The 21,115-nt window shown below is 41.6% G+C and overlaps 1 protein-coding gene across 9 annotated transcripts in view; it reads right to left on the bottom strand.

Annotated features, from left to right (window-relative positions):
* The window catches only part of csnk1a1 (casein kinase 1, alpha 1), a 31,269-nt gene that overhangs the window by 2,940 nt on the left and 7,214 nt on the right, over window positions 1-21,115 (bottom strand). Inside the window, exons 3-11 of one of the 9 annotated variants that reach the window (XM_020452387.2) lie at window positions 12,744-12,870; window positions 12,433-12,531; window positions 10,037-10,120; window positions 7,553-7,692; window positions 6,576-6,654; window positions 3,672-3,746; window positions 2,906-3,012; window positions 2,492-2,604; window positions 1,773-1,871 (exon numbers count right to left, since the gene is read on the bottom strand). In XM_020452387.2, the coding sequence (XP_020307976.1) occupies window positions 1,825-1,871; window positions 2,492-2,604; window positions 2,906-3,012; window positions 3,672-3,746; window positions 6,576-6,654; window positions 7,553-7,692; window positions 10,037-10,120; window positions 12,433-12,531; window positions 12,744-12,870 (871 nt within the window). In that variant the 3' untranslated portion in view covers window positions 1,773-1,824. Of the gene's footprint in view, window positions 1-1,772; window positions 1,872-2,450; window positions 2,605-2,905; window positions 3,013-3,671; window positions 3,747-6,575; window positions 6,655-7,552; window positions 7,693-10,036; window positions 10,121-12,432; window positions 12,532-12,743; window positions 12,871-21,115 lie in introns of those variants that run through there. The other 8 variants (XM_020452386.2, XM_020452391.2, XM_031798457.1 and 5 more) reach the window with 8 other exon arrangements.

A 21,115-nucleotide genomic window follows, 5' to 3' on the forward strand; every position in this document is an offset into this window, starting at 1 on the left:
ATGTGAGTCATTGGTTCGATGACAAAATATAACACACGGATATGAAGGAGGAGATCCCTGCCGTTTCAAGTGTCCATATTTCATTTTGTTGGGAGTGGAGGGGCCAGCTGATGTAACAGACCAGTCACACTCACAGGGGTGAAAGGGCAGCTCAATTCTCCATATGCGAGCTATTAATAGAACACGCCTCTTCTAATACAGCAAATATCCTTTAGGAGATTTCACAGCAACATGACGATGACATTTAGGCCCTACACAGACACTAAAATGACCATGTGATGATTGATGTGTTTCAAAGAGTAAAGGCCTGGGTCAATGGAGTATGCTATGATCGTTAGCTACTTGCGTTTGCCTGATTATATCAACGTGGCATGCTCTCAACAACTATCATATAATATGAGGCAATGGAGCAATAGAGGGCTGAAACGCAAACTCGCATTAACAAGGTTTCCATTGTTACAAGGCTAACAGAGTGGCCAAGTCAAATTGGTATCCAAGAAACCCAGCAGGTTCTTTCAAGCTCCAATACGCCAGAGCTTGACTATTTAAATTCCTGGCTGTGGCTACTCAGCACCCTTCACTTGCAGTGTTATCTTAAAGGGACAGAGAGTAGCAGAGAACAAATAACCGTCACCAGACCTTAGAAAGAGATGTCCTTTTATACATTTTATAGCTTTGCTTGTGAGCAGGGGGTCCCTTTAACAAAAGGTCCTTTTTATTTAAAAATTTTTTTAAAAATCAGTTACGTAGGGAAAACTTTGATCTCTCCACCCCTGCAGGGAAGGCACATAAGTAGCGCTCAACTGTGCGCATGGAGTCCACATACTAAAACAGACATAGTGCACAAAGGATTAGACCAATACCACGTCATCAGCAAATCCTATTTATAAACTAGCCTCTTCACAGCACTTGTTCACTGCCATCATTGTGGGATGTGCCTTGAAAGAGAGGGGAAGAGAAAGGAGGGCAGACAGAGTGTCCCTCCTGCTTTGATTTCATATTCATATTTAATGGCTTTCAAAGCTCTTCTCGGCAGAGCGGAGACCGAACACAGTCATTAGTCGTGCCCGGAGAGGGGCAGAAGATGATTTGCCTGACATCATGGAGAAAGCATCTCATACAAGAAAAACTATAACCATCGGTAAACCTACGCCACCGGAAGCCTTGTTTGGGACAGGATTTGACCAACAATACGTCACACAAAATGGTAGCCTCTCTGCTAAGTCAGAGGGGCTGGCGTGCTGGGGAAGAGCAGGACTGATACACTGAGCCCTCTCGGGGGCGCCATCTGTGTCATGTCACCAACATACATCGGGCCTTTCCCCCCCCCTCTCCAATTAACCTGCACTCAACCCCCAAAAACATTTTTGGTCTAATAATAAATACTTAATCCACATAGCTCAGATGATAACCATTGTGTATTGAGGACTTAATTCAGCCCTGCCTAAGCCGTCTGAACCAAGCTGGCACACATGGACTAATACACATGGAACGGAGGGAGGGCTTCATTAGAGTCCTCCATGCAGTGTGTGGATAAACGCATGGTGTGTGCGGAGCAGTGAGGTCTGATGAAGCCAATGCAACAGATATTATTAGTGGTGGTTTTAAGTAATAGGGGGTTGGCATTGACTTGAAGTAAACGTGCCTTTTACTACTAAATCTAATACAGGTCAGGTAGTTGGTATCCAACAAGGCCGCCCTGCAATTTCATGCCAGAGATTACAAATCTAAATGGGCTATAGCCTAATCCCTGTGGAAATCCTAGTCGTCACCTGATGAAAACAGCTTCAGGTTTTTTGAAAAATTGGTTTGACTCCTCCACCATCAACCCTGGGCACCCGGGATACCCTCTACGAGAGGGAGGGGGGCGACTGGAATTAAAAGAGGTCATTCAAGAGTCACATCACATGAGCACTAAAATTACACATGAAAACAGACAGCAATTTATTAACCATTGCACCAACATGTATGAAACCTTTATTAGAATGTGGTTAGAATCTCACTCCTGCTCAACCAAGTATTTTAGAGCATTCCAATAAAGATTAACAAGTGTTAGATCCAGGAACAATGATTGCGAGAAAGAGTGAATCATACATCCCATTAAGAGAAGGGGTTCATTCAAAAGAGCGAAATGACTATGATTTTAACATCCAAAGAAGATGATAAAGCCACCCCTTTGTCCCAGAGAAGAATAAAGACATTTGGGTACAAAGTTAGTAGTCAAATTTCCCAAGGACGTCTTTGCATCTGCAAGACAGACCAATTGAATTTCTCTTCATCTTTTGGGGGCCTCCTCGAACTAACACTTTTTTTCTCTCATTAATCTGGTGGGAGAGAATGTTCCAAATCCACTTGTTTTTTAAAGTTTTTACCACTTTGAAGGGGGAACGAAAATGAAAGCAATTGGTGTCTCCATTTTTGCACTCCAAACGTCGCTTGGCTTTTTGCTACTAACCTTTCATGTTACTCTTGGGTTTGTCAGTTTGCTTGCCTGTAGGGGTTTGTGCCTGTTGCCCCTGTCCCCCTGAGGACGCGGCCTGCTGTGCTGCTTTCTGCTTCAGCATTGTCCAGTCAAACGTGTAGTCGTACTGGTGGTTCAGGGTCCTGGACAAGCACACAAACACGTTCAGACATTGTCACACAGCTCTACTTTATTAAAAATACCTCTTTACTGTTAAGGCTGAATTTGTTTTCAGCCTTAACATACATGAAAGCAGACAGACGACATGCAAAACATAGGACGAACTGCTGTAGGCATTTAAAAATATTTTTTTTAAGAACACTTCCCTAACATTAGTACAATCTGTTATTAACACAACATTGTTCTGCATTGTGTGTCAACACAGAAGAAGAAAAAACATGACTTGTTGGGGACAGAGGTAAGAGGTTGAGAAATGATGAGCACCTGAAGAGAATGCGGAACAGCTGACGCAGGTACATGTAGTCAGGCGCCTCCTCAAACCGCAGCCCACGGCAGTAGTTCAGGTACATGGCAAACTCTGCGGGGAAACCCTGAAAACAAGAGTAGGAGATTGAATGTTTTCTACTTATCCATTTCTCAACTGTTTCGGTTATTATACATTACAATGACAGTCAGCGCCTAATCAATTTCTTTAAGATGTGTTTTGGTAAAATAAGGGCTATTACTGACAGAAAAAAAGTGATTGTGAGGTTACACAAGTCACTCCACAGCCTAATGCAAGGCTTGAGCATGCACTCACAGCCAGCTACTTAAGTATTTTAATGACCAATGGCCACTATGCTTTCAGTTCCAAGGCTATGCATAACAGCCACTATTTAAAGACTGGATTAGATTAGCACCTCCAGCCACCATATCTCTGCTCTTGTACACAGAGAGAAAGCCTTCACCCGTTACAAGGCACATACTTCACTTGCTGATGTGGCCACTCGTGGACTCCAGTAATCTCTAGACTTCCATAGTATCTACCGTTCTGTCCCTGTGACCCTGACTAAAAACAGCAGCACGGCGTGTCACAGAGTTCATCAATTTAACACAGTGGAATCCCTTTACACAGCTGATAAAAATTATCAAAAGCTTGATTAGTTGATCATTTGAAATCAGCGGTATAGTGCTAGGGCAAAAACATGTACCCCTTGGGGTCCCGAGGATCGAGTTTGGGAAACACTGTTCTATGGTTTCACACGCTCACCTTACACAACACCTCGACTGGAGTCGACATCTTCTTCTCGCTAATCTTCTCGTACTTCTGTTTCTTTGTGGCAGCCTGTGGAACATGTGGGCGAGAAATGAAAATGTTGTGCACCACAGTTTAACACTACCCTTTGCAGTTTTCCTTCATCCCCGGCGAGATCAGTGGCTCATAACATAACAGAATAAGGAATTTGTTTGGCCTGATGTGATTTATAGCACTGAAAGAGCCACCTGAGGGAAATATTGGGCCATTAGAGAAAGTTGCGTTACTCTGTAACAGACTACTCATGGGTCAAGTGTGTGTACACAAGTGGTGTTTCGCGACCTAGTCCATCTCGCTAGGCCGGGCAATTGGGGCTGTATGCATGTAAAGAAAGGCTTGGTGCTGAAGGTATTTCAGAAAGCATTCATACCCCTTAACTTATTCCACTTTTTTTTTTTTTTATTAACCCTCATTCTACCAGGTAAGTTGTGTTACAGCCTGAACTCAAAATATATATATATATATATATCTCACCCATCTACACACAATACCCCATAATGACAAGGTGAACAAGTTTCTCTGCTAATTTATTACAAATGAAATACAGAAATCTCATTTACATAAGTTTTCAAACCTGAGTCAATACTTTGCAAAAGCACCTTTGGCAGCAATTACAGCGGAGTCTTTTCTGGATAGATTATTCTTAAACTCTGTCAAATTAGTTGTTGATCATTGATGGACAACCATTTCAGGTCTTACCATAGATTTTCAAGTAGATTTAAGTGCAAACTAACATGGCCAATCCAGGACATTCACTGCCTTCTTTTTAAGCAACTCCAGTGTAGATTTGACCTTGTGCTTTAGGTTATTGTCCTGATGGAAAGCAAACTAATCCAGGTACTCCTCTAGGATTTTGCCTGTGCATCGCTCCATTCCTTTTCTTATCCACAGTCCTTATTACAAGCATACCCATAACATGATGCAACACCACTATACTTGGAAATATGGAGTGTTTCACTCAATGTGTTGTATTGGATTTACCCAAAACATAACACTGTTTTCATCTATCAATAGGTGCCCTTCTTCCGAGGCATTGGAAAACGTCCCTGGTCTTGGTGGTTGAATCTGTGTTTGAAATTCACTGCTTGACAGGGGGACCTTACAGATGATTGTATGTGTGGGGTACAGAGATTAGGTAGTCATTCACAAATCATGCTAAACACTTATTGCACACAGATTCCATGTAACTTGTGAAACACATTTTTACTCCTTAACTTATTTAGGCTAACCAAAAGGGGTACTTATTGACCCAAGACATTTCAGCTTTTCGTTATACTGAACAAAATACAAAACACAACAATTTTACTGAGCTGGAGTTCATAAAGAAATCCGTCAATTGAAATAAATTGGGCCCTAATCTATGGACATGACTGGGCAGGGGCACCCACTTGGGTACTTTCCCCCACAAAAATGGCTTTATTGCTGACAGAAATACTCCTGTTTACTCAGCTGTCCGAGTGGCTGGTCTAAGATGCTCCCACAGGTGAAGTAGTAAGATGGAGGTCCTGGGCTGGCATGGTTACACATGGTCTGCGATTGTGAGGCTGTTTTGAAGTACTGACAAATTCCCTAAGCAATGGAGGTGGCTTATGGTAGAGAAATGTAGATCAAATTCTCTGGCAACAACTCTGGTGGACATTCCTGCAGTTAGCATGGCAATTTCATGCTCCCTCAACTTCAGACATCTGTGGCACTGTGTTGTGTATCAAAACTGCACACTTCAGAGTGGGCTTTAATTGTCCCCAGCACAAGGTGCACCTGTGTAATGATCATGCTTCATGATCATCTTTTAATTTCAGCCCATGAAACATGGACCAACACCTCACATTTTGCTTCCATATTTTTGTTGTGTAATTTGTTCAAATTTCTTTAAAATGTTACATTGTGGGGTATTGTATGTAGGCCAGTGACAAAAAAAGCATTTTAATTTTAAATCGAGGCTCCAGAGTGGTGCAGCGGTCTAAGGCACTGCATCTCAGCGCAAAAGGCGTCACTGCAGTCCCTGGTTCGAATCCAGGCTGCATCACATCTGGCCGTGATTGGGAGGGTGGCACACAATTGGCCCAGCATCGTCCGGGTTTGGCCCAGGTAGGCCACCATTGTAAAGAAGACTGTTCTTAACTGACTTGCCTAGTTGAATAAATGTTAAATAAAAAATAAAGCTGTACCAAAATGTGTAAAAAGTCAAGAGGTATGAATACTTTCTGAAGGCACTGGACCTAACACCTTGCCGAGGACTTGAGTTTCAAGCACTAGTACTGCAGGCTGCTGTTACATGTAAATTAGACAAAGCACAGGCCTTGTGTACCCCATTTAACCCTGCTCGTTATAAATTAAGAGCCTCACTCACACTGATTTTTGCCATGTCAGAAAGGGCAAAGGTACATTATGTTATAAATGCAAGTCTAGGTGAGGTTACAATAAAGAGCATAAAACTACATTCGAGGCACCCCATTTCTCTGCAGGATATATGCATTTAAAAATAAGGTAGCTAGTGGAACCTCTGGGAAGTAGCTGACCTCAAGGAACACTACAACTTGAATGGAAAGTTAGGGATAATCTACTAGTAAGACTCACTAACAAGCTCCCCTGCAATGCATGAGGCACATCACACAATGTTAAATTGATTCCCTGAAGTTGTCAGAGGATAAAACTACTTAAACCATTCAGCTTGAGTAAAAAATGAATCCAATGTGAAGTCATGAAAATGGTAAAGCGGCTGAAATTGATGTTATGAGACAGCTGGGGGAAAAAATGTAAAAGAAAAAAGCCTAGTAGCAGGAAAAGCTGTGGCGAGTGAATTAAATATTAACCACCTATTTAGTGGACAGGGGGCCCTAGAGTACCTGCCTGGCCTACCTTTAGTCCCTGCCAGGGCAGGCTGGTTCTGTTGAAATACATCAAGACGTATCCTAGCGACTCCATGTCATCTCGGCGACTGGAAAGAAACACATTTCATTCAGTACATGTACAGAGCGAATACATCTCTGTTGGTTCAAGCGCAACACATTCACATTCATCCCAAGGCCTTTTGTAACAGCTGATCTGTACCAACTTCCAGACCACTGACACCATTTTACTGGTCAAGTTGAATTATGAGATGCCAAGAGGGTGGGGTGTCTATCTTGTTAAAGGGCTTTAACAGAAGGCAATCCTTTTCTCCTTCACAAATTTTGTTTTAGGGGCACGGCTCAGTGAAGCAGCCACATGCTTTGTGTTTTTTCATATCCCAACTGAATGCTTAAAATAACATGAAAACGCTTGTTTAAACAAGGGAACTATAGGATTTCTAACCATGTTAAATTCTATTATCACAAAAGGCAATGTTCGCAATGAATCAAGGTTTTTACGAAAATTACTGCAAGCTTAGGTTGCGGCAATCCCATAATGGTATGTCAAAAGATAAAGTATGGGAAAACATCTCCAGTCTGACTTAATTGCTTTACATTACATCTCAATCCAGAGCAATGTGGATAAGGGGAGCAAGATTGATCTGGCTAAATTACATGGCCCCATTTGTCAAAACTGGTAATCTGGGTCAATGGGAAGTGCAGCCGTTGGTGGCAGCTAGATTCTAGTGACCAATGGGACCAGGTTGACCATCATGAGAACAAGTCCTTCGAGAGCCACTCTGCAGTCTCAGCAGGAACAAACAAAAGCTCCTTCACACCACAAAAAAAAACAATGGGTAGATATCGATATAAGTGGGGAAAGAGACCCATTAACCAACATAATAAGTCCTAGGAACCTAGCCACTGTGGCCTATACAAACGAGGAGGATTAGAGAATATCCAGCGAAGGCTGAAATATATTACTGTGTGCTGAACTGTTCTTACCTCTGCTCGATTCCCAGATGTGCGTTGATGCTGGCATAGCGAGCTGTGCCTGTGAGGTTTTTGTCTTCTCTGTAGGGTATGTGCTGTCGTGTCCGGTTGTCCCGGTATTTTTTGGCCAGACCAAAGTCAATGAGGAACAACTGTAAAGGAGAGAAAAATAAAAAAATACAACACATTTTAAAGTTATCCCGATTCAGAGGAGCGGTTGACAAAATTGGAGGCTGGAGCTGTGAGAGACCATGGGTCTATTCTTCCAATTTCCTGCTTTGCCTGGTGTACCATTTGACTAGAAAAGCAGCCATTCTCAAGGCCCCTCATTGTTATATATGAAAACAATGCTGGCCATATGACGGCAGGATCAGGAAAACACCCAGGGGTCAAAGTCTGAGGCAAATTGAATTTCTGCAGGAAACTCAAGAACGTTTCTCCCTGCCTACTAACAGCCCTCTAAGGTTGTTTAAAGTGTCGGCCTTCAAAAGTCTGTCTTGGATCGGAATGACATCTAAATTTGTGGACTGCCTGCCATACTACTCCACTCTACTGCCCACGCACAACTGCAGGTTGCAGTCCCTGAGAAAATGCCTCGCCCAACAGAAGTGTTTGACTGACGGCTGCAGTCTTATTGAAACGGATCCACTCAGCCATGCCTCTGCTTGCTTGGCTCAGCCAGGGATTCAAACATTTCCTGTTGTCAAGACGCTTCCATCTGAAGTCTGAGAAAAGGCAGCGCCACACACAAGAGTCCACTTGCTGCAAACTAACACTCACTTTACCACGTTATTCATTAACGTGAGCCTTTTTCTTCCGTGCTGAGGTACCTTTTGTTCAATAGGAAGTTTATTGCAGGCAGAATGGAACATTTGAGAGTCGATAAATACACAATGTAGCAAGGCGAGTGGCTACCCTAAATAGCATATTCCAGCTTTCATAGAACAAAAGCATGGGAGCTTCCATTAAACCTACTTCGTTTAAACAGTAAACCAAGAATGCCTTAAATTGAAGTAAGCTGCTATCTGGTAAGACATTGGTCAACTATTGAACCTACAGAACATGCAAACAATGCATAGTCAAAGGATTGCTGAAAGTTAGTTTCATAATTTGAACTATTAAAAATGTGGTCCAAATACACAACCTTTGTATTTTTCACAAAAAAAGTGGCCTGTTCTGTGTCAGTTACCTTGCAAAAAATACTTAGGAGCTCATCTCACAGGCCAATGACCTTCAAAATACATACATGTTGGTCTCAGCTCTAACATGCCGAGTCATTACGATTCCTTGGATTTTGGTTCCTACTGGACCAATTTTTGTCAACATACTGAAACATTAATCTTAAAAACAGCCATATTGACTCAACAGGCCCATCCTAACAAACCAAACTGTGAAACAAAGTAGCACAAATCTAGATACTTTTAAAGCTAAGTTAAAGTATGCATCATCATTTTCTGACTGAGGGTTCTGGTTATGCAAAGCCATACTAGTAATTAGCCTTCAAGCACAGTCTAGTTCTCTTCCAACTTGATGTTGAACTGTAGGTCTGCGAGCACACAACCTAACCCCACCCATCTGCCGCGCAGGTCCTCATTCAGGCTTTTCAGGCCCTGTATTTCCGAACACTCCTTTTTTTCTGCTCATTGTGCCTCTGGCTTCTGGCCAACAGTTGGCCAGGCTAGGCAGCCTGTGAAGTCAGCAAGCAGTCTCTTAACAGGCAGCTGGTTCAGACCAGCTCGAATGCTGCCACATAGCCCTCTGTTCCAGAGCAACTGGCAATCACCACAGCAGTTTTCACAGCCACATGGCCCAGTTATCCCTTCTCTGTAATGCCATGGTGCAAGTCATATAAACCAAGTAGCTACAGTTGTACTGAGCAGACAGAAAATCTTTAGGAACTTGACAAATTGCCGTGATCTCACCTCAATTTTAGCTCGTTTTGGCCAGCACGGTCCCTTGAAATGGACACACTAATCATAAGGGTTAGTGACTGATATTTTCCTTGGTTGAGTATTCTAAAACCCAGAAGGTGATGATAATTTGGGAAACCAAGAAGATAAAATAATCTTGTGTATAGCAGGCACTAAAAACTTAGTGAAACAGCTCCAAGGAAATGGAAAAGCATCCAAAATATCAATTAGCGCCATGACCACTTCAAATGAGAGAGCGTGCGTGTCCCTTCAAAAAAAAAAAAAATCATAACCTAGAAAATTCAACATCTCTGCTACTAGTCACCATGTCCTTTATCCACCTACTCTCAGATCCCTGCAATCTGGATTTGGTGTTAATCTCTAGATCTGTTTATCATGTGTGTCTGGTTTAATGCCAATACAGTGGTCATAAAATATTGACCAAATCAAATAAATAAAAAGTAGTAGTACTGCTTCTAAATGGTGTAAAAAAAAAAAAAAAAGGTTAAAAAGTTTAAAAAAATAAATTTAAAAAAAAAAAAGGCAGAATTTGGGGGAGTATTAAGAGGCGGTTGTGGTTTCAGACCTGGTTTAATCCTGAGAAAGATGGGTCCTGAGAAGAACTAACAGCCAAGCTTCTTTTCCTCTTCCCCACTGGAGATTCTAAACACTGAACAAACAATAGAGGGTGCAGTGCATCAAACAGGATAGCTGACAACCCCACAAGGCCAGCGCAGACAGGCAACACCAAGACTCAGAAAAAGAACGGGAGGAGAGGTAGGAAAAATGGGAGGGGGAGAGAAAGCCCAAGGCCATCCTTCGTCCACCAGCAAGCATATGAGCTAAAATCAGAGAGGAGTCAGACTATGGGAGGACTTCCTAGAGGAGTCAGCCTGGGCTTAGTTGCAAGCCAGTATTTAGGCTAAGCAGATGGGGGGGGGGGGGTCCTGCAGAATATACAGCCCACACTGCCACACCAATTTCATTCAGAGGCAGAACTGAAGACAATATAACTGCCAAATCCCTCAGTTATTTTATCTTGCTAAAAAAAAAGCAAACACTTATTTCCAAACCTGTTTCATGATTTTGACTTTGCAGTGGCTTTTTGATATTGCAGCATTTAACGCTAGCAGTGCCACACCAGTAGAAGTGCTTTTTACAATAATCATTAAACAAATTTGGAGTAACAGTCTGTCTGGGTACAGAACACAATATGCAGTTGACTTACTGGCACAACTAGTGTTAAGAGGCAAATAATTAAGGCCATTCCCTAAAATGGGCACTCATTTAACAATGTGTGAAAAAGCTTTGTTAAAAAAAAAAAATTAAACGCAGCCACCCAACCCCACTACCTCCTTGAGATCTCACAGGAAGCAATGAATCAATAATTGTTTAAAAAGTTTATTCTGATGGCTTGGAAACGGTGGAAACCTTCAGTAAGGAAGAGGGTAGAATACTTTGGAAAAGCCCAATCTGGCAATGAGCAGCTCTACAGCGCAAAACAGAGGATAAGCGTGCAGTCAGAAAGGAGCATGAATTCATCTGCATGGGGTAGATTTAGCATAGCTGCGAGAGACGCATGACAGGACAGCCTTTGTGATAGTGGCTCTTAGATTCCAATAGAGCAGCCCAGGACAAAGCAACAAAACAAGCAATTAGTTTACAATGATGCCAAGCTGAGTATCACTCTCCAAACCATAGGGAAAAAACTATTGTTGGCGAGGTGTACACTTGCAATCTATTAAAGAGTGTGTGGGAGGGGGGGGGTTAAAGATTAACTATTGCTCTTCACTCTACTGTTAGTCAAATGTTAGATTTACATCAATGGCGCTATGTCCAAATGAAGACTACATCATAAACACACTAACTGAATTAAAGGCTTTTGGATACAATAAGCACCATTGTAGAAGAGCAGGTTGGAAGCAGATTGCAGAGTGAGTTCAGGTGAGGAGAAAGGCAGTTGATTTAAACATCAAGAGGATAGAGTGGGGTTCGCAAAAGCTACTGCTCTGCCATGTCTTCCCATCCATTGAGTTCAGTGCACATCCTACGCAAGACTTCTCAGGCTTGGGTGTCAGAGCTTGCAGTCCAAAAGGATTGTATGTGCACCTATATAAAATGTTGGTGGAGTTTAGTAAAAAAAAAATATATATAAAAAGTGACAATTTCATGTGTATGTAAAAAAAAAAAAAATAAGCTTGAGGCTGGCATTCACACAGACACACAATGGTAAACACTTATTCCAGACAGCACTGCCAGAAATGGTAATACAGGCTTCAACGCTCGAGTACCCAAAAGGTACTGCTTCGTTTTGATTAGACTAGCCTGTCGCTGACTGATAAGTTTATATCGCATAACACTAACAACCTCCACAGTTCACGTGGACAGGTATGTGGTAAAACACACGCATTCCTGCTTTAACTTTGCCAAATGTTGCCTGTCTGCAAGGGCTCAAAATAGTAAGTTATTTAAAAACAAAATACAAATCAGGCAACTTCAATACAGTTGGAATATGAAAAAAGAATCACAAAAACGCCTGAATTATTTTCTGCAAGGGGGAAAAGAATAATTGAGATTACACATCATGCAGAAGCCTTTTTTTTGTCTTACTAACACCTGTCTATGATCTGAAAGAGATCCACAACTATAAGAAACCTGATCTGGTCGTAAAAGCACCTTAATGTGTCTACCAAAGCCATTCCATCCTTAACATGTGGACTAAACCAACCACAAACAATTAGCCTTAAAATGGCCATTACCAAGGACACGTAGCCTATTCAAAGAAAATAAATCACATGATTTGCCTCACTGAGGATTATATTTTCTACAAAAGAATACTTGGTACCACCAAAGTGTACAAAAACAAGATCATTTGGGCTACTTGTATCACTTCACACAACGTTGTATAAAACAAAGGCACTAACTAGGTCAGAGATTGTCAACATAATGCATCTCAGGACGGGGAAACTGCTGTAAGCTTACCTTGTTACAGTGACGGCCAATACCCATTAAAAAGTTGTCTGGCTTGATATCTCTGTGAATGAAGTTCTTTGTGTGCACATACTCGATTCTGCTGATCATCTGTGGAGCAAAAAACAGCAACCTCTCAATCAGTTAATGTAAGAACTTGAAAATGTTGTCTTGAAACTTTGGGTTTACATAAGATTTTTAGTCATTCTCCCTTTTGCAGCCAGAAAATGTGTTTTGGGTTCATCTTAATAAAAAATGTAAAAAGCAAACAGACAAAGGGGCCAAAGTGAAAGACAAGGAGCAATGATGAAACCAAGCCTTACTTGGTCTGCGAGCATTAGTACAGTTTTCATGGTGAACCGGCGCGAGCAGAAGTTGAAGAGGTCTTCCAGACTGGGTCCCAGCAGGTCCATCACTAGGACATTGTAGTCCTTTTCTTGGCCATACCACCTGCAAGACAGCACCAGCCACATGTCAATATTCATGCTAACCCATAAAAGTTTATTTTTTTACCTTTATTTAACTAGGCAAGTCAGTTAAAGAACAAATTCTCATTTTCAATGACTGCCTAGGAACAGTGGGTTATAATTGCCTGTTCAGGGGCAGAACGACAGATTTGTACCTTGTCAGCTCGGGGATTTGAACTTGCCACCTTCCGGTTACTAGTCCAACGCTCTAACCACTAGGATACCCTGCCGCCCCAGTTATGGAAACTGTACATAGTAGTTTATTAGGCCTACGCAACATAAAAAAGTTAATGCAATGTGTGTGGTCATAGGTCAATACCATAGCCAAACATTTTGTGGAGGGTGGAGTTTAGCAATTAGGCCTAACCAGTTGTTCCAGAAGCATGGCTTTATTCACAGATGACCAGCATTTTCTGGTTAAAGAGCATAGGGTTCATCATAACCCCATCACAACCCCTGAACAAGCATTGCGCTACACTCGCATTAACATCTGCTAACCATGTGTATGTGACAAATAAATTTGATTTGATTTTAAACTCTTGTGAATTACAGGGGGAGGCTTAATTTATCATTAACAGGGTGGTTTCATTTCTCATGCGGGGCCTGGTGCTAGTTAACTTCTTGAGTGTAGGGGGCAGGATTTTCGTTTTTGGCAACAACATACCCATTTGAAACGGCCTATTTCTCAGGCCCAGAAACTAGAATATGCATATAATTGTCAGATTAGGATAGAAAACGCTCTAGTTTCCAAAACTGTCAAAACATTGTGAGTATAACAGAACTGATATTGCAGGCGAAAACCTGAGGAAAATCAAACCAGGAAGTGACGTTTTTTCTGAAAGCTCTCTGTTCCATTGGATGCCTTGCCTCCATTTAAAGGGATATCAACCAGATTCATTTTCCTATGGCTTCCTCAAGGTGTTAGTCTTCAGACATAGTTTCAGGCTTTTATTTTGAAAAATGAGCAAGAAAGAACTTTGCGTCAGTGGATAGCTGGGTTTTCGCAGAGTTTTGCTAGCGCAACAGAGTGGGGCAGCCATTGTCTCTCCCTCTCCTATTGAAAAAGCGACAGTCCCGGTTGATATACTATCGATTATATATCTAATCATAATCTAGATTAGATAATCTAATATATCTAATCAACCTGAGGATTGATTAGAAAAAACACTTGACATGTTTGTGGACATTACAGATAACTATTTGGAATTTGTCTGCGATGTCAGAGGTATTGTAGGGGAACGACTATATGCACACGTCTTCAAATTAGTGGATTGGGTTATTTCAGCTACACCCGTTGCGGACAGGTGTATAAAAATCAAGCACACAGTCATGCAATCTCAATAGACAAAATTGGCATTCCAATTGCCTTACTGAAGAGCTCAGTGTCTTTCAACATGGCACCATCATAGGATGCCACCTTTCCAACAAGTCAGTTTGTCAAATTTCTTCCCTGCTCAACTGTAAGTGCTGTTATTGTGAAGTGGAAACGTCTAGGAGCAACAACGGCTCAGCCGAACAGTGTTAAGCCACACAAGGTCACAGAACAGGACCACGTAGAAATAGTCTGTCCTTGGTAGCAACACTCACTACAGCATTCCAAACTGCCTCTGAAAGCAACGCCAGCACTAGAAGTTCGTTGGAAGTTTCACGAAATGAGTTGCCATGGCAGAGCAGCCACACACAAGCCTAAGATCACCATACACAATGCCAAACATCGGCTGGAGTGGCATAAAACTTGCCGCCATTGGACTGTGAAGCAGTGGAAACGTGTTCTCTGGAGTGCTGAATCACGCGTCACCATCTGGCAGCCCAACAGACGAATCTGGGTTTGGCGGATGCCAGGAGAACACTTCCTGCATAGTGCAAAGCACAAAGTTTGGTGTTGGAGGAGTAATGGCCTGGGGCTATTTTTCATGGTTCGAGCTAGGCCCCTTAGTTCCAGTGAAGGGAAATCTTTACGGTACAGCCTACATTGACATTCTAACCAGTGGTTCCCAAACTTATTTTTTTCTCTTTAAACATTCAACCTCCAGCTGCGTACCCCCTCTAGCACCAGGGTCAGTGCACTCAAATGTTTTTTTTTGTTGCTATCGTAAGCCTGCAACACACACACACAGTTAAACATAAGAGTAAGTGTCACAAAACGGCTCGAGGGAAGTGACAAAGAGCTCTTATAGGACCAGAGCACAAATAACAAATCAATACTTTTGCTCTTTATTCAACCATCTAACATATAAAACCTTATTTGTTCATTGAAAATTGTGAATAACTCACCACAGGTTAATGAGAAGGGTGTGATTGAAAGGATGCACATAACTCTGCAATGTTGGGTTGTATTGGAGAGAGTCTCAGTCTTAAATAATTTTCCACACAGTCTGTGCCTGTATTTCGTTTTCATGCTAGTGAGGGCTGAGAATCCACTCTCACATAGGTATGCGGTTGCAAAGGGCATCAGTGTCTTAACTTCTCTAGGATAGGGGGCAGCATTTGGAATTTTGGATGAAAAGCATGCCCAAATTCAACTGCCTGCTACTCATCCCCAGAAGATATGCATATTATTAGAAGATTTGGATAGAAAACACTGGAGTTTCTAAAACTGTTTGAATCATGTCTGTGTATAACAGAACTTATGTAGCAAGCGAAACCCCGGGGACAAACCATTCCAAATTTTTTAAAGTTTTTATTTTTTAGGTCACCCTGTTTTCATTGAGTTGTCATTGGGAATCCAGATGTCTAAGGGACTTGCTTGCAGTTCCTACCGCTTCCACTGGATGTCACCAGTCTTTAGAAATTGGTTGAGGTTATTCCATTGTACGGCAATCTTGAAAAAGTGTAATGTGTACTGTTTGATAGAGGCGCAAGACCAGAAAGCATGCTTGAGTTTGTTGTCTTCCTGTATTGAACACAGATCATCCAGTCTTCAATTTTATTGATTATTTACGTTTAAAAATACATAAAGTTGCATTACAAAAGTAGTTTGAAATGTTTTGGCAAAGTTTACAGGTAACTTTTGAGATATTTTGTAGTCAAGTTGGAACCACTGTTTTTCTGGATCAAACGAGCCAAATAAATGAACATTTTGGATATATATGGACGGAATTAAACAAAAGGACCATTTGTGAGGTTTATGGGACATATTGGAGTGCCAACAAAAGAAGCTCGTCAAAGGCATGATTTATATTTTTCTGCATTTTGTGTCGCGCCTGCAGGGTTGAAATGTTATTTTGTTTACTATGGTACTATGCTCAGATAATAGCATTGTTTTCTTTAGCCGAAAAGCCTTTTCGAAATCTGACATTTTGGCTGGATTCACAACGCGTGTAGCTTTCATTTGGTATCTCTTACATGTGTGATTTCATGAAAGTTAGATTTTTATATGAATTTATTTGAATTTGCGCTCTGCATTTTCTCTGGCTTTTGGCCAAGTGGGACGCTAGCGTCCCACATATCCCAGAGGTTGACAGCGTGATTTTCCAAGGCAGGATACTCTGAGCGTAGCCCAATCCAGAAATCTGACAGTGGCTTCTGATTAAATTCAATTTTCACAGAACCGCTTGTGGCAATTTCGATGAGGCTCTCTTGTTCAGATATCGGTAAGTGGACTGGAGGGAGGGCATGATCATCCGTTCCGGGAAAGTAAATGCGTAATTGCGCACAACTCACTCCGGTGCTTCGCTATATCACATTTGACATCGTCAGTAAGCTTGAGTTCATTTGCAAATTTTTATTTTTATCATACAATGGAAAGACCTGTGTGTTGTCCTTGTTAATGCAGAAATAACCTCAATTTTGTAATCATAGCCTCAAGCTCATTACCATAACGCAACGTTTCCTATTCATGAAAATCGCAAATGAAATGAAATAAATATTCAAACACAAGCTTAGCCTTTTGTTAACACTGTCATCTTAGATTTTCAAAATATGCTTTTCAACCAAAGCTACACAAGCATTTGTGTAAGAGTATTGATAGCCTAGCATAGCATTAAGCCTAGCATTCAGCAGGCAACATTTTCACAAAAACAAGAAAAGCATTCAATTAAAATCATTTACCTTTGAAGAACTTCGGATGATTTCAAAGACGAGACTCTGTTAGATAGCAAATGTTCATTTTTTCCAAAAATATTATTTCTGTGGCACTCACAGACAATATCTTTGCAGTTTTGGAAACGTCAGAGTGTTTTCTTTCCAAAGAAAACTACGCAACATTATATGCATAGTCGAGCATCTTTTCGTGACAAAATCTTGTTTAAAACGGGAAGGTTTTTCATCCAAAAATTTAAATAGCGCCCCCTATATCCAAGAAGTTAAAGCTGTCAGGCATTCCCTTGGAAGCAAGAGCCTCTCGGTGGATGCTACAGTGTACCCAAGTGGCGTCGGGAGCAACTGCTTGCACGCACATTACCACTGAACTAGGTCTCCCTGTCATGGCTTTTGCGCCATCAGCAGGGTTCTACAGCGCAAGTATTTCATTCGCATTTGCCCATAAAAATAGATGTGTGAATCTGAAAAATTATTTACGAGTAAAGATTACCTACCGTAATCCATTTCTCCCCCGCTGCTAATTGTTTAAAAACTACAAGTCTCACATTTCTAAGCGGCATGCGCCAATCACAGTATTGTTCTGTGATGACGCAGTCCAGTCAAAGTGAGAGAAAGTCTATAAGTTAACGTGCAGACATCACTAAAAATGAGGCCCATTCAATTTTACTTAAGTGAAAAAGAGACAAGGAGAAAGAGGAATCCGGCGAGGTAGATTCGCAAGGTTCAACTAATGAAACTTCTTCACAACGTTAGCGACGCTGCCGCGACCAACGTTAGCGAAGCTGCCGCGACCAACGTTAGCGAAGCTGCCGCGACCCCCACTGTCACATCAACGTCTACAGCCTTGGAGTCAAGTGCTGCTGTCTGAGGAGAAGAGGCAGCTGAAAATAAACATTGAATACTTCATTTGCGAAAGAAGGACCTTTCGTCAAATTTGGACTGCTAATCAGACTACACCACAAAAATGGAGTTGACATTAATCCCACATACGACAATGATCTGCGGAGATGATCAGTCAAATTGCTGACATAAGAGAGCCTGTCAGCGAATCTGAAAGCCGCAAAGTATCTTGCCGTTCTAATAAATGGAGACACGGATATATCCAACACCAAATGCGAGATTGTCTACGTGCACTTGTTGGAGGATGGCACGCCACTCAAACTCCTAGTCGGACAACAGACCCTTGAGCACTCCCTTGCCATTGCTAAGTTGTTTCTTTTATAGGCTTTAATCTTGTATAAAGTTTAATCATTTATCGTAATGGAGATAGAATTTAGTTGGTCAGAATTACTTTTGTATCATATTTTTGTGTGTGTGTTGTCATTCAAGGTGTTTTGGATGCCACCAAGGCCACATTTGGTGCTGTTTTCCCAGAGGAGGATGGAGGGTCATGGATGAAGAAGTGCATCTCCTTCAGGGCAGATGGTGCCTCCGTGAGCATGGGCCACTGTGGGGGAGTGATTTCCCACCTGCAGAGAGGCAGGGGGCATATAATCCCAATCCACTGTATGCAACAGAATGTATTAGTTACAAAACTATGATTTCATTCTATTTGCTAGCAGAGAATGCTAAATACTGTGTATGCGCGCGCTAAGTGTTAAAAAGGTAAATACCACAGAATTATTGTTTTCTGTTGACACAAGAGACAGGGGGGAAGACGGTGAATTGTTTGTAAGATTGTTCTGACTTTCACAGGCTAGAGCTGGCAATACTGACCATTCAGAAGAAAGAGCCAATGGTGTCTGTCCTGTACAATTTCTGAAGTGATAAGTCTTCTATCAGATTCAGCTGTAATTCCAAACAGGGAACTCTATGTTTTTGGTCAAGAGCTCAGTGTGGATATTTACACACCGTCTAGCAACAAGGGAACTCCCTGGATCCCCCATGCCCACAAAGTGTTCCTGTGGCATGGACAAGACAAGGACCTTGTCTTGTTTGAGGAGCGATCCTCACCCTGTAAAGGAATGACCTGAACCTCCCCAAGCCACATCTGAGTTGAGGAAGACCGTGACCAGACTGGAAGCACTAAAGCTTAGGGCAAAGGCAGGAGGCATGCTGGAGAAGATCCAGATCATGCTTGCTCAGCAGCAGGGTGATGAGGAGATTCCAGGTGTGTTAGGATGAGAGCTTGTTAGGATGTAAGAGAAATCAATTATTGAAATTGATGATTGAGACAGATTCTCAATGTGAGAATCAATGTATTCGTTGCACAAATAGACAGAGTTGAGGTTAAGGAGGGAAATGCAGTGGAGGGGTCTTAAAAAATATATATGGGAGAGAGAGACACATTTCATGGTGTTGGTATGTGTGCGTGTCTCTGTGTGTGTTATTTCTGTTAAAGGGAATAACACTGAAGGGGAATCTAAAAGGCTTCACAGACCTCACCAATCCCCAGCTGAAGCAGCAGAGGCGGCCATCAACATCAGCGTGGATGATCTCAAAGCCAGGTTTGGTGGTTTGCTTAAGGACGAGGGTGTCCAGACCCCAGTTGAGTCTTTCAGAGTGCTAAACCCTGACATATGGCCAGAAGACCAGGCCAGCCTTCTTACCTTTGGCAATCGTGTCGCAGACCTGATGAGGCATTTCAAGGAGCCTCTAGAAAAGGTAAGAATTTATTTGACACTGCATTGCCATATGAGACAAAGTTATGTTTGCATATTTGCAAACTCACTTGCTCTGTTCAATCCTGCCGATCGGGTTGCAACATGGCTCCAATATGAGCGGCAGGGGCTGAAAATCCTGGTCAGCCACAATTTCAAGGACAAATCCTACAAAGTGTTTGAGCTAGTCATGTATGAATATTTATCTTAAATTCGCAATTACGTCGCCAATGAATGAATGAAAATATATATATATAACAACTTTAGATTTCACCCATCTCATTCTCGAATGGTTTAGTCTGTTTGGAAGTTATTTCCCTCCTGCTTTGACCTGTGCAGCACAGGTAGAAAAAGCAATTGCTGTGCCCGTTATGAAATTATCAACTTAACCCAGTATTTCAAAAGATGACCATATACACTGATTGTTTAAGGCAAAACTATTGCTGATGGTGAAACAGAACATTTAAAATAAAATCTAATGTAGCCTAAAAGTTAACAGCGCATTTGATTACAATAACCAAGCAAATGACAGTTGCGATTCCAATAATAATATTGCTTAAGCCATTAAACATTTGAATGCTGAAGGTGACATGCGGCCTACCACTCGTTTGATCAGCGCACGAAGCCGCTCACTGTTTTACTAGGCTACTGATATTGCCTGGGTTGTTCAGCATGCAAAATGACTTGATCAATGACTCAGTTACATGCCTAGTTCGACACTTAAGGAGAGGACGCATCAGTTGTCACAAAACACAAGGTAAATTTGGGAAGGTAGAAAGTAAAAACCTGAGGGGGGGAAAGTGAATCGGCGATTCGTAAATTTTAGAACTATTTTCGGACCGATGCGTGCTACATCCATCTTACAAATTTGAATTGCGAACTGATGCCAATCAGTGAATCGTTACATCCCTATTATCTGGCAGAAGAAAAAAATATTCATTACATCAATCAGTGGGTACATTGTTCAGCAAACTACCATCACGTGCACTACAAAAACACAGCTAAACAACCTCTTACTGGTGAGCACTGGAATTGAAAGGGGTAACTACACCCCAAAATCAAAATTTCTCACGTTCTTCCCTGACCTCAAGTTGTCTCCTGATGTGGTTTAAGCATTTTTGCAGACTTAGAAAAACAACTTAGATGCTATAAAAAAATATTTTAAAAAAACTTAGATTGAGAGCGAAAACCTGAACGGGGTAAACGGAAACCTGAGCAAGCGGAATTTAAGGAATAACTAACAGTCAAGCTAAAAAATATAACCGATTAGGGCCCTGCAAGAGTCCACACTGCCATTTTTCTGCTCTGACAGATCTTTTTGGAATTAGCTGAGGCAGGGCTTGACAATAATCTTTTTAGCCACTTGTCCTTAGGACAAGTAGGGTTGTTTTTTCACTTGTCCAACAGCTCAAGTCACTTGTCCAACAATTAAAAATGGACTACTAACAACTGACATTGTAGGATTTCCAGACACCACTTTAGAAAATAAAATGCATTAGGCCTACTATCTTTTTTACCATAGAGCATCAGACAAAAACGTAGGCTAAACTCTGCCTATTGGCATGTACATACATACATGTCTTTAAA

The sequence above is a fragment of the Oncorhynchus kisutch genome, linkage group LG19 (genome assembly GCF_002021735.2).
Source record: "Oncorhynchus kisutch isolate 150728-3 linkage group LG19, Okis_V2, whole genome shotgun sequence".
Taxonomy (NCBI): domain Eukaryota; kingdom Metazoa; phylum Chordata; class Actinopteri; order Salmoniformes; family Salmonidae; genus Oncorhynchus; species Oncorhynchus kisutch.